The following is a 13894-nucleotide window of genomic DNA, read 5'->3' as shown; positions in this document are numbered from 1 at the left end:
AATTTTGGTAAAATGTTCATTTTCACTGCCGCTATCCTACCCAGCAAAGATAAGTGCAATTTCTCCCATTTTTTCATCTCTATCTGTATACTCCGCCAAAGTGGTTCATAATTATGCTTATATAGTTTCCCATTTGCGGCTAAAATATTGACCCCAAGATATTTGACTTTTTTAACTACCTCACATCCTAGCATCCCTCCTAGTTCTTCCTTTTGTTTAGTATTCATATTTATAGCTAATATTTTGGTTTTTCCTAAATTTATTTTAAAACCAGACACTTGACCATATTGATTAATCGTGTTCATTAAAACCATACTGGATTCCTGCGGTTGTTCCAATATTATGACCAAATCATCCGCAAAAGCGCGGAGTCTGTATTCTTGCTGGCTAATCTTGATCCCTTTTAGACCATCCAAGCCCCGTATTTTATTCAGTAATACTTGCAAAGTTATAATGAACAATAGTGGGGACAAAGGACAGCCCTGTCTTGTACCTTTTCCGATTTGAAAGGAGTCAGTTAAACTTCTGTTGACTATGATTTGAGCTGTTTGCTGTTGGTATATTGCTTTAATTGACCATAAAAAGCTATCTCCTATCTGCATTTTTTGCAATATCTTCAACAGAAATTGCCAATTAACTCGATCAAAGGCCTTCTCAGCATCCAGAAATATGAACGCAGCAGGGATTTGATTGTTCTTTCCCAAATATTCTAATGCATTAATGATTAGTCTAACATTACTCTTCATCTGTCTCCCCTGTATAAAACCTGTTTGGTCAGTATGTATCAATTGTTGAATAACCACCATTAACCTATTTGCTAGTATTTTAGTAAAAATTTTATAATCTACATTAAGTAATGAGATAGGTCTATAATTTTTTGGTTGGGTAATATCTTGATCTTCTTTGGGTATCAACGATATAAACGCTGTCTTCCATGATGGGGGCACTTTACCTTCCGTTTGAATTTTATTAAATAGTTCTCTAAGAGGTTCTACCATTTCTAACTGTAAGTTTTTATAGTAAACCGCTGTCAGGCCATCTGTGCCTGGCGCTTTCCCTAACTTTCTAACTCTAACTCTCTAACTTCAAGAAAAACAACGAGTTTTAATTTTTTTTTGCTTTTATTAACATTATATCAAACATAAGGGGGAGGGGCGAAATACCCACTGAGAGCTCTGAAGCAAAAAGGTAAAACAAAACAACTGATACTCCCAAAACACAAAGTTTATGTATGGATAATGAATCCATGCATAAAGTTTCTACCTATACATTTTGATAAAAGGTAACCATATTTCCTTGTAGGTTGGATACAGGGGGAAGTGGATGCGTTAAACATGTAAAACAAAAATGGAGACAATGAGCAATACTAGGGTGTTGAATGAATGTGGATTGACTACAATAGTGACTGACCTATACAAAGGAAGTATGTTGAGGAGGTTTAATCATATAAAAAGAACATACACAATAGACAAAAGACATTTTATTTATATGATTAAATGTTGGGAAGAAATTACATAAGAGAACTTTATCTCTCCTTCCACCAGTAGAAAAAACTCTCTGAAAAAGGAACAGACCAAATTTGGTAGGACTGAGTGAAGTTAGGAAGGAAGGAAGGAAGGAAGGAAGGAAGGAAGGAAGGAAGGAAGGAAGGAAAGAAGGAAGGAAGGAAGGAAGGAAGGAAGGAAGGAAGGAAGGAAGGAAGGACAAACAAAAGAGAGAAAAGCAGGGAGAGGCCCCCTTCCTCTTGTTCATAAGACCTAAACTAAACAATGTATAGAGGTGTGCACATCCACGCATACAGACATACAAGGAGAGAGTAGAAGCCTAGTGAAGAAACATATATGCACTTATGTTTTTTCTCTCACACAGACATTCACATACAATATCCTCAGAGGCAACATGCATGCAAGAATTGTTCTGCCTTGGGCGTTGTAGGTTTGCTCGGGGCATCAGTTAACTCCACACTTAGGAATCTCTTTCAGATCAAGTTTATTAACAGGCATTCTTAATAGCAACACTTACAGTTCAGTGTTAAGATACTTCTGACTTTCCATGATCTGTCCCATCATGTAGTGTAAAAAGATGATGATTTCACTCCCATGCTGAGCGGAGATATAAAGCACTACTATTCCAGTTCATCTCCTTCACTGTGGCTGCTCAACAGGGAGAGCCAAGTCCCACCCTGCCTTGCGAGGCAGCAGATCTAGAGTCCTTTGGGGGCTCTGCCTGATTAATAGCAATAGCAATAACAGTAGACTTATATACTGCTTTATAGGCCTTTCAGGCCTCTCTAAGCGGTTTACAGAGTCAGCATATTGCCCCCAACAACAATCTGGGTCCTCATTTTACCCACCTCGGAAGGATGGAAGGCTGAGTCAACCCTGAGCTGGTGAGATTTGAACCGCTGAACTGCTGATCTAGCAGTCAGCCTGCAGTGCTGCATTTAACCACTGCGCCACCTCCGCCACTCATTCCCCTGGAATGAGGCAGGAATGGAGATTTTGCAGTATCCTTTCCCTGGAGTGGGGAGGGAATGGAGATTTTACAGTATCCTTCCTGATGCATTCCTGACTGATGCAGCTCTTTCAGCTGGAACCCCTGAAGCTGCAGCCCCTTCTTTAGCTGGAGCTGTCTCGCCCCCTACCTTGCCTCACCTCACCCTGTGGGATGAACCTCCCGCCCACCGCCCTACCTACCTGAGACCCCTGGGTTCGCTTCCCAACCCCACCCAGCCCCTACTGGCAACATCCACACAAGCGACATCAAGTGGGCCATGCCCCCTGGCCACGCCTAGTTGGATGTGACCACACCAGCCACACCTCTTTCCCCAGCCATATCCTCCCCTGGCCCTTGGAGGAAAACCATAATGCTGATCCGGGCCTCAATGAAATTGAGGTTGACACCCCAGACTTAGGGCTTCAGCTGAATGTGCTCCTGAGTCCCCTTTCTAGAAGTGTGTCTGTAATGTTTTCACACCCTGAAGGAAATCTGCATCTCACTTTTGGGACTATCCTGTTTCCTTATCAGTTGTAATTCCTTCCTTCCTTCTTTATCTTTCTTTCTTTCTTTCTTTCTTTCTTTCTTTCTTTCTTTCTTTCTTTCTTTCTTTCTTCTGTCATTCTTTTCTAAATTGGCACCTGCTATTAGTGTGTGTGCATGCTCAAACTGCCTGTGATGACCCTGGGCACAACACAGCCAGAACAAAGGCTTAACTCTCCTTTATTGTTCCAATTTTTCCCCAAAGGTTCTACGATTAACCAGAGCATGGCAAACAAGTCAAGCACAACAAAGTATCCAGACATCAGTAACAGCATGTGAGACTGGATAAAGCAACGCTTGTTCCCGACAAACACCCCTCCCAACAGCATCTCTTTAAATCTCATTCCCCAGGTGAACCTTTTGACAATTTCTCCTGAGTTGTCGAGTTGCCCTGCACTGATCCTGCCTCATCTCCATTCTCGGGGATCGCGGGGGTGGGGCGGTAATTGCTTGTCACTCACTCCTCCTTTGCTCTCTCCAACTGGTTTCTCACAACCTGGTGTAGTATGCGCAGCTTATGGAGAAATTTGTCCACTGCCAGTACTGGGAAATTCAATGGGGCCAATGGGAACAGCTATGAGTGGAGCCTGTGGCTTGCAAAAAAATGGGGACATTTAGGTGGATGCATGGTAACAGTTACTGTAGGCAAATTTCACCAATGGCAAGACCTCCCCCCAATTGTCTTGTTGATTGTTGAAGCACTGGAGGTACTGCTCCAAGATAGTGTTCACTCTCTCCATGCTCCCTTCATTTTTGGGATGATGGGAGGGCAACAGAAAGGCCACCAAATCCGATTCCAAGAGTGAGTAAATCCGGCCAATTGGCAGCTTAGCATCAGGCACGAGCTCGATTGAGCAATCATAGGGTCAGTGTTGAGGCAACTGATCTCCCTTCTTCTCCCCGGACACATCAGCGTACACATCAGAGTGCTGCAGTGCAACCACTCTAACCCAAGCATCAATGGGAAGTTTATGCAGCCACATAAAATGCAACTCCTCCATATGAGCCCCGATACGCATGTGAAAGAGTCGCATTGACATGACCACCAATCCCAACCACAGTGACCGACCATCAAATTACTGGCTGTTGAGGAATGGCCCAATGCATGGCAAAGTCCAAATCCATAAAGTTGGCCATGGCCCCTGAGTCTACCTTGGCTTGAACCAACCCGGCAAGGACACAAGTACTGTGAAAATGAGATGTTGCGAAGTGGTTGATCCTGGAGACTGGGGACAGACCACATCCAAAGGAGCCAGGCCTACAATGTCCTCTAGGCCAGACCCTGGCTGTTTCCTGCCACCAATCTCGCCACTGATTTGGTCGCCTTTGTGGAGCACATGGTCGCCTCATTGCAAACAAAGAAAGGCACCATTGGTCTTTCTTGGCCTGGATTAGGCATGGTCAGGCAGCCCCCAACTGCATAGTCTCTTCCAGTGGCAGTGGATGCAGTGGATGCAGCCAAGGCCTCCGTCCATCGTCACTGCTGGAGCCATGAATCAATGTGTAGGCATAAGTGCCTGAGGTTCTGAAGTGTGGAGGGTAAATCTGTGTGCACCAGCTCATCCAGCAATTCTGAGGAGAGGCCTTCCTGGAACTGATACATTAGAGCAGTCTCGTTCCATTTGAAGGTCCTTCCTGAAATGTTGCTGATTTTTCCATTCTAGGCCCCTCCCTCTTGTTTATAAGACCCAAAGTCGAGGATATGCAGTTCACCCCAGAATAGTTGTATACACATCCAAGCACCCAGACATACAAGAAAGAAGGATTAGAAACACAGAGAAGTAACATATATGAACCCATGTTTTCTCTCATACAGATTATGCACATATACTCATAGGCAACATGTATGCACCCCGATCGGTTTTTGGGATAAAGTTTGCGTGCGTGCAGCACACACACATGCACATTATTGCTTACATTCAATAGAGCATGGGCACATTCTGTGTCTACTGCGACTAAATAAAGGAGTTGGAAAGAATTTCAGATATTGGGCTCGGCACACAGAAGTTTTAAGCATACAGATAGTCTACCCATCCATCAGTTTCTTGTCTTCTGGATCCCACCATATTGTTATTACAGTTTTCTCCCTTATTGACAAAATTGTCTCATTTCTTCTGAGGCAGCATTATTCTTCTGAAGGTCCTGTTCATTGCCTCTTTTAACTCTTTGCTCCTCAGGCTGTAAATCAGGGGGTTTAATACAGGTGTGATGAAAGTGTAGACGACAGACACCTCCCGAACTTGCGTGGCTGATAAGCAGGAAGCAGGGCACAGGTATATTAAACTGCTAAAGCTATACTGCATAAGGACGACCATTATATGGGAGGAACAAGTAGAGAAAGCTCTTTTACGCCCCAAGGCAGAAGGGATGCGCAGGACGGCCACTGTGATGAAGATATAGGATATGCAGATTAGTATGACAGGGACAGTCAAGTAAACAGCACTTATAATAAAAAGGCCATGTTCCTGGGCATGGGTGTCTCCACATGCCACTTTTATTAGAGCAGGAAAATCACAGACAAAATTTCTCACTGACATATTATTGCCACAGAAAGTCAAAGTCAGTATGAGGAGACTCAACTGGAAAGAAAGAAACCCGCTCATGGCCCATGTTCCAACTACAAGAATCATACATCTTCTCCAGGTCATAATGAGAGGGTAGCTTAATGGGCGGCTAATTGCCACGCATCGATCATAAGCCATGATAGCCAGCAGGATGCAATCTGAACCCCCCAGGAAGGTAAAAAAAAACATCTGGGTGCCACACCCACTCAAAGAAATGGAGATCTTTCTCACTGAAGCAAGATTAGCCAAAGTTAAGGGGGCAATGCTACAGGAGTAGGCGATCTCCAGAAATGCCAGATTAGCCAAGAAAAAATACATTGGTGTATGGAGAGAGTTTACAGTGTAAATGATGAAAGCAACAGACCCATTCCCAAGTAGACTGAGCAAGTAGAGAATAAGAAAAGTCCAGAAGAGCAGCCATTTAATCTCTGGGATGGTTGTGAACGGTTGGAAATGAAATTCTGGATTCAAAGTTTGATTTTCAATCTTCATTTAAGACCTGTAGTCTCTTAAAAGGAGAAAGAACAAAAATATATGAAAATGAAAACTTTGGAAATTAAAGTTGAACTTAAGAAATTCATCAAGAGATAATTAAACAACCCAACATCTGTATATTAGACTATTGTGTTGCCCTTAATGTTGGCTGAGAGGAAGTCATTCTTTATTAAATACTTCACCAACTATTTTTTCTGGGTCAAGATAACATGGTAAATATTTTAAAAGTGAATTTGGTCTCCAGGTATGTACGTATTGTACATCTCTCTTCTTTTATTAAGCAGCAGAACATTTTGACCAATAGCAATAGCAGTAGACTTATATACCGCTTCATAGGGCTTTCAGCTCTCTCTAAGCGGTTTACAGAGAGTCAGCATATTGCCCCCAACAATCTGGGTCCTCATTTTACCCACCTCGGAAGGATGGAAGGCTGAGTCAACCCTGAGCCGGTGAGATTTGAACCGCTGAACTGCTGATCTAGCAGTAGCCTGCAGTGCTGCATTTAACCACTGCGCCACCTTGGCTCTAACCAGGCATTAAGAGGCCAAGAATACTTATTTTTATTGCTAAATTAGTAGCATTAGACTGGCTGCCTGACTTGTTCCATTTATAAAACATTTGCATTAGGAACAACTAAAGCATATACAACTACTTTATCATATATAGTCTTGTATAATGAAGTTTGGGTTGGTGAATAGAAGACATTTTCATTTCTTACCTGTATTTTTAGAAATATAATATCAACTTCTGCTGTCTTTTCTTTGCAGATTCTGGTTCTGAAGTCTTCTTAAATATTCCTTGGGGGGTGTTTTTACTATTGAGGTATTTTCCCCTTAAAGCTATCATCAGCAACATGGCATATTATTATCTGATTACTGCTGATCTCAGAATGAAAATAGTTTATCACACTTTATGTCAAGATTTTTCAATGTCTTACATTATACATTGGCCATGTTGGATTAAATATAATGTATCTCTGATAAGACAGTGCCCTTTGTGTAATACATTGCCTATTAAAGAACTTCCAAGATGAATCTTTATTCAATTTCAGCATTCATAAAAATCATTTGCAACAATACAGCACGTATTTATTGATTTTCCAAAATGTTTTCATGAGCTATAACTCCAAAGGCTCAAAGCACTAATCAAAAAAACAAGTTGCCATCTGCCCTTACTAAATTTTGTGGATGAGTTCAGGCAACGGCACAATAAAAAAGTTGTAACAAGACAAAACATATAAAAATATGGCAAATAGGTTGGGTTTCATTTATGAATGACAGGGGAGTATGGATATTAATTAGTTCTACATTTTCTCAGCAAGGAACCTGACAGTTCATTTTTAGTCCTTTTCACAACCAAACATGTGCACATAACTTTTTAAATTCAATTTCTGGTCAGTCACAGCTGTACTGGTTTAGCCATCGACACAAAATACTGTATGGAGAATCTTATTATATGGAAAGTTTTCAGTCAAAACATTTCAAAAGGAATACCTTACTCCTTTTTCTTCTAAATAACAAAAAAGCAATAAGTTCTTGTAAATTCTAATTCCAACTGGAATTAATGTAATGAATGTTGTTTTACCTGATGTTGCATTTAAAGATTAAATATAACCTTGAAATTAGTTCCAAATCTGGCAATAAGGATCTTTAAGTCCAAGCTTTCCAAATAATATCTTTGATGATAATTTGAACCACCTTTTATATAATTGGCAGAAGTAGCTAACTAAGAATCTCTTGGGTTTGAAGGATGATGCAATTGGGAAAATTTTTAAGTGTGTTATACTTTTTTCCCTTTGTAGGCAGTTGCTTTCATTATAGCATGCCTGGGAGACTTGTTAAAATAAGGAAGTCTCTTATGTGACAGGTAACTAAACTAAACTAAAAATTAACACAATTCTCTAATGAACATCAGTGATTTTTATGGTTTTTAAAAAAGTCATGCATCAGAGACAGATTCCTGTGGCCTATATAGAAAGGTCTCGTCTGTAAATTTAGATTGCAAATCTCATGACAAATGCTTAGGCCCCAAACTCATGAGTGGGTTGCCATTTCAGAATTAAACCAATTTTATATTAGAGAGTTCTGATGTGAACATTTGTCCAATCACTTCTTGTTTAATGGCTGGGATAATATTCTTACCTTTCGAAGAACTATGCTTAAATCCAGCATACCAATGAAAAAGCACCATCAATTTGTTTAATTTCTTCATCTGGCCTGTACATATATTGTACAAAGCAATGCATGCTATCCCTTCTTTGCCTCTCATGAAAGAGCTTGTAACTGCTTTACTTTGCTGTTTACTATACAAGCTTGAAATGCAGACTGCAATGTTAACACTCATATAACGTTTCTTTCCCTCCAATAGGAGTCTGCAAATAAGGTTATCTAATAGTGTCCCACCCACTGAGCTATGCCTAATCCTAAAGCAACAAAATTACCCCCACTTCTCGTTTACACAGAAAGAAAATACAATGATTTCCTAAAGTGATCCCTATTCAACGTTTTCAATACATGTACAACCTAAGGTCCTATGCTATAACTAAGGTGACCAGATGTCCCGCATCTGGTAGGACAGGCACGCCTTCCCATAATTTTTCCCGCGTCCCGGGCCGTTCTCAAAAAACCCCGCTTTATTTTGGCGCTCGCAGCTCGCTCGCTCCCCCGCCCATCAGCTGCTAGCTAGCTCGCTCATTCCGTTCTACACTAAAAATCTAAGCCAGCCCAGCCTGCCACTCACTGATTGGCCTGGATTCCAGCCAATCAGTGAGCTGGCTGGGATGGAAAACTTTAAGCATGCGGCGTGCTTAAAATTTTCCATCCCAGCCAGCTCACTGATTGGCTGGAGTCCGCTTAGCTTAGCACGCCACGCGAGTCTCTATTTCATTTTGTCTTCGCTGTTTGCTTGCTGCTTAACTGGTGAGTAATGGTACCGGTGGGAATCGGGAGGCTTCGTCGCTTCGGGTGGGCGGCGGCGGCCTTTAGCAAGGGAAGGTGTTCCCTTGCGAAGGCCTTCCCTAGGGAGGCAGCGGTCTGGCTTCCGCCCCCCCTGCCTCCTCCACTAGCCTTTGTCCCTCCACAGTGGGGCGGCTGGGGGGAGGAGATGGCCCTCCTCTCCTTCTCCCCCTTTGCGAAGCTTCCCTGTGTCTCCCAGGTCGCACCCATCCCCTCTCAAAAGGATTCGGCTCCCTGTGTGCAAGAAAGGCGCCTGCTCGCCAGCCCGCCCACCCTTGGGCTCTGCAGGGCGCAAAGGAACCAGCGCGGCAGTGGCGGCGCTGGGAAGGTGCTGCCCCCGGAGCCCAAGGGTGGGTGGGCTGGCGAGCGGGCACCTTTCCCTGTGTCTCCCAGGTCACGCCCGTCCTGTGTGCGAGAAAGCTGTCCTGGGCGGCTTTCCCAGCCTCCTTTCTGTGCCCCCGGCCCGGTTCCACCTCCTCCGGCTGGCAGCCAACGGGAGGGAAAGGCGGGAGAAAGAGCGAATGTGACGATGGCGCTGTTCTTTTCTGCCCTCCGCGTGGTGTTGGGCCTTTTTTTCGCCATCAGCGGGGCGGTCACCGACTTGATCGCCGGAGACGCCCACCGGCAGATGGTGAGCGGGGCGCCTCTGAGGAGGGAGAGGAACATGAAAAAATCACAAAATACCAGGACTTAAAAATCAAAATTCAACAACTATGGCACAAACCAGCAGTGGTAATTCCAGTGGTAATTGGCACACTGGGTGCTATTCCAAAAGCACTGGAATTACATTTAAAACAGTTAAAAATTGACAAAATCACCATCAGTCAAATGCCAAAAGCCGCACTGCTTGGATTACGAAAATATGTTATGACGTCCTAGGCCCCTGGGTGGGGCCCGACTAGTAACCAATGCCAAATCCGGCGAAACAACTGGCCGCTGTGATACAATTGTATAATAATAAAAAATAGAAATAGAAAAAGAAAAAGAAAAAAGAACTAAGTTAGATACAATTAAAGTTTTGATTATTAGGGGGGAAATGTTATGAAATAGGACATAGTCAAATAAAAGAAGGATAAGAATAACAACATATATATATTGATATGGGTATAACAAGGAAACTGGATGTAAACTTTAAATAGTGATTTGGAAAGGAGGATTAGAAAACTTTGTTATTAAATATTATGGATGTCTAGCTAAAATCAGACATAAGGATTTAGTGCTAGTGGAGGATTTTAGAAATAGTAATTGAAAGGCCAGTATGTGGTTATGTATTACATTTTGGTATATTTTATGATGGATGCTTAAACAATTATAGTCAAATGAAAATGGAGATATGATGATGGTGACATGTATGAATATTTGAGCTAAAATACCTAAGTTAATATGAATTATGTTTGTTGACTGTGGAAGAGATGCACGAAAGTCTTTTTGTAACCAACTGATACACTTTCTATAGCAATAGTAAAGAATGATGTTGTATTTGTTTTAAATTAAAAATTAAAAAAAATATTTAAAAAAATCTTGGTGCATCTTACTAAAAATATGGTACTTTGTAAAATACTGCTTTCAACTGTCTTCTGTATTGCAAGCAGTACAGAAGGATACTGAGGATGACAAAATCAAAAGCCTCCAAGAGAGCTATGAGAAAAAGAAGGTCATGTTGCTTCTACACAAATGACCTATGGGTCATCCACTAGGATGGCCATCCAGTTTCTGACTGAGGTAGGTCTGAATCTAGGTGTCAGCCTCTGCTTCGCTGCTGCTTTTCGGCTGCCATTGAAATGGGGAGGGGGGGGCATGGTATTTGGGAGGGGAATCATTATGTGCTGAAGGATTGTTATTAGGAGCTGTCCTGAGCATCTATCTCCGCATGTGGAAGAAGGGAGTTTCCCGCCAAGGCCAACTGTCCAGCATTCCAGCCTGATGATGCTTTTTGAAGACATCTCCCACCTGACGGTTGGGTGAATTATTATTGGACTATGAAATGGGGTGCCAAGGGGAGGGGATTGAATTATACATGATATCCATTGCTTTCGCGCCAATTTACTCAGACTCAGCTTTGCTTTGCTACTCATCATTTGTAATTAGTAAAAGTACACTTAATTCTAAGAATGGAGTTGAGTGGTTTCTTTCCTGATTATTAAATGAAGGAGCACCTGACATTAGGCTTGTAGGTTCAGTTCAGAGGACTCTGTAACTGTAGCTCTTTCATTTTCTCCACAATCTTTTCTGGATATATTGCTGTAGACCAGTGTTTCTCAACCTTGGCGCCAGTTGGCTGTAGAATTCTGGGAGTTGAAGTCCACAGGACTTAAAGTCGCCAAGGTTGAGAAACACTGCTGTAGACGTTACTAACAACTGCGGTGATTCACTTAACAACACTGGCAAGAAAAGTCATAAAATGGGGCAAAGCTCACCACAACTGTCTTGCTTAGCAACAGCATTTGTGGGTTCAATTGTGATTGTAAGTCAAGGACTAACTGTACTGCATATTACTCTGCATGGAAAACAGGCACAAATACTTTTGTAAAAAATGAAGCCCAGAAAAGATGAATTTCAGGTTCAGAACAATGACTGAATAGTCCATTTCCAGTCCATTTCCAATCCATTTTCAGATAACCAAATACAGTAGTACCTCAGTGCTCATTGATAATTGGTTTTGAGAGGCATAATGAGTACCAAAGATGCTGTACCAAATGCTTTTTTCCCATAAGGAATGATGTATTGAGTCACAAAGCAGCCAACACTGACAAGATCTAACTTGTGTGTTGAATACCAAACAAATGATGAGTACTAGGACAAAATTTTCATATTGAAATGTGTTGAGTACCAAATGAGTTTCAAAGCAGTTGAGTACCCAGGTACCACTGCAACACTATGCAAGCATAATCATAGATGGGAAATTAGAATTGCTGCATTAGAATTAGAATTTTATAATTTATTGGCTGAGTCATGCTTCTTTCTTTTAAGTAGATGCTTGACTTCCTTTGCTCTTCTCTTTATAATTTGCGACGTATTCCTGAGCTCGAGATCTTCTTTGGTTCAGGATCTAGATCAGTTTACTCAGCCGGCATTTGGTTCTCCTCAGATACAATCTCTTCAGCTAATTCCTGTGATGGAGGCTGAAATTCAGTCTGACTAAACTCTTCGATTTCTAAATCTGAAGAATCAGACTGATCCCTAACTCTATCTTCCCCCAAGCACTCCTCCTGCTGCTCTGAGGATTTACTCTTCAGGGGGTACAGTATATAATATTGACAAATTAACATTCTCTGCATTTTCCCATGCAGGGAACTGCAGAGGAAAATGCAGAGACAGGGCTATTCTTCAGTCTCATATCCTTTCCTATCAATGAGACTTTGAAGCTTTCTACAAGTCAATGATGTGGGCTACCTCATACCTCTGGCTCATCCTGGATCTTGTCACAATGTGTCAAGGTATTAGTAAGGATCTATGGAATATCAGATAGATTTTCATGGGCACAATGAAGAAATGTACCAAGTTTCAACTGTCCATCTTTTTTAAGGGTTGTTTTGATTGCAGATAGAGGCATCCAGTGTTGGAGAAGATGGATTTGATATTGGACTGGATGGACCTGGGGTGCTAGAGAGGATGGGCCTGATGGTGAAGAGAATGATGTAAGATGCAGGAAACTATGAACCACACAAGTAATTCCTCAAGTAGTCACTTTATTGCTGTTCACCTAATATACAGTATCTTTCCAGACTAGAACACAGCCTGCATAACTATCTGATAAGTGCTGTGAAAAATTAGGCGGGATCCATTCTGCACCTCTTCCTACATAGAAATGATTCAAGGTTGATGTGTCTCTTTATTCCTTTCTCTCATAACTCAGTGCCAGATTCCACTACACATGGGACGTGCTGAAGAGGATGGACTTGATATCAAAGAGGATGGATCAGATCCTGGAGAAGATAAACTTAGAGCCAGAGAGGATGGACCTGATGTTGGAAAGGATGAACCTGGTGCTAGAAAGTCAGAGTTTGATTCTATTGCTGGAGAAGAAAGGTTACAAGAACCGTGGTGGCACAGTGATTAGAATGCAGTATTGCAAGGCTAACTCACTGCTCACTCCAGGAGTTCGATTCTGAGTGGCTCAAAGTTGACTCAGCCTTCCATCCTTCCAAGATCTGTAAAATTAGGACCCAGATTGTTGTGGGAACTACACTGACTTTGTAAACCACTTACAGAGGGCTGTAAAGCACTGTGAAGCAGGATAAGTCTAAGTGCTAGTGGTAGAACTATTGCTACTACTGGACCCAATTACTTGAAGTTGGCATCAAGACAGGTTTGTATACAGCTTTTCTTTTTCTCATCATAAATGACCTTATAGAGCTGAGGTCCTTGATAACTATATAGTAAACTTTGGTGAATCTCTTTGTATTGAGATCTTGCTCTGCCATTCCTGATTCGATGAGATGAAAGGCTTCATTTAACTCTTTCATCAAAACCGTTTGTGGTTGTGGAGTTTTAAGCTCCTGTCTTCTTCTTTAAATCCTATCATCCACTGTTACAGTTCTCTAAAGTCTTCATTGGTCAGTTGTCCAGTGTGAGAGTCCTTTAAAATTGTTCCAATCATTGACTGATGGCAGCCTAATGCTTTTCCAATGACCAATGGCATTTCACTTCTTTCTGATTGCTTTATTCTTTTCATTTTATTTTCAGTCATGATTGTTTTCCTATACTTTGAAGTGCTGAGGTTTTCCTTCAAGTTTCAAAGATTACATTTTTACTGGCAAGGTTTACTAATAATTGGTGCTGTTCCGATGTATCTAACTTACTCAAATGATAGGCACAGAAAAGCAAGATCAATGCAGCTTT

The 13894-nt window shown here is 41.8% G+C and overlaps 1 protein-coding gene across 1 annotated transcript; it reads right to left on the bottom strand.

The window, feature by feature from the left end:
• Positions 1-5144: 5144 nt before the first annotated feature.
• On the bottom strand, positions 5145-6095 carry LOC106540068 (olfactory receptor 10V1-like). Its single transcript, XM_014055061.2, has one exon. It carries the CDS (start codon positions 6093-6095, stop codon positions 5145-5147), a length of 951 nt encoding a protein of 316 aa, XP_013910536.2.
• Positions 6096-13894: the final 7799 nt, after the last annotated feature.

Source organism: Thamnophis sirtalis, unplaced genomic scaffold (assembly GCF_051295495.1).
Source record: "Thamnophis sirtalis isolate CommonGarterSnake01/CBP01778 unplaced genomic scaffold, rThaSir2_p1.2 scaffold_1, whole genome shotgun sequence".
Classification (NCBI taxonomy): domain Eukaryota; kingdom Metazoa; phylum Chordata; class Lepidosauria; order Squamata; family Natricidae; genus Thamnophis; species Thamnophis sirtalis.
Note: the sequence above shows the minus strand (reverse complement) of the source record. Positions and strands in the feature narration are given on the sequence as shown.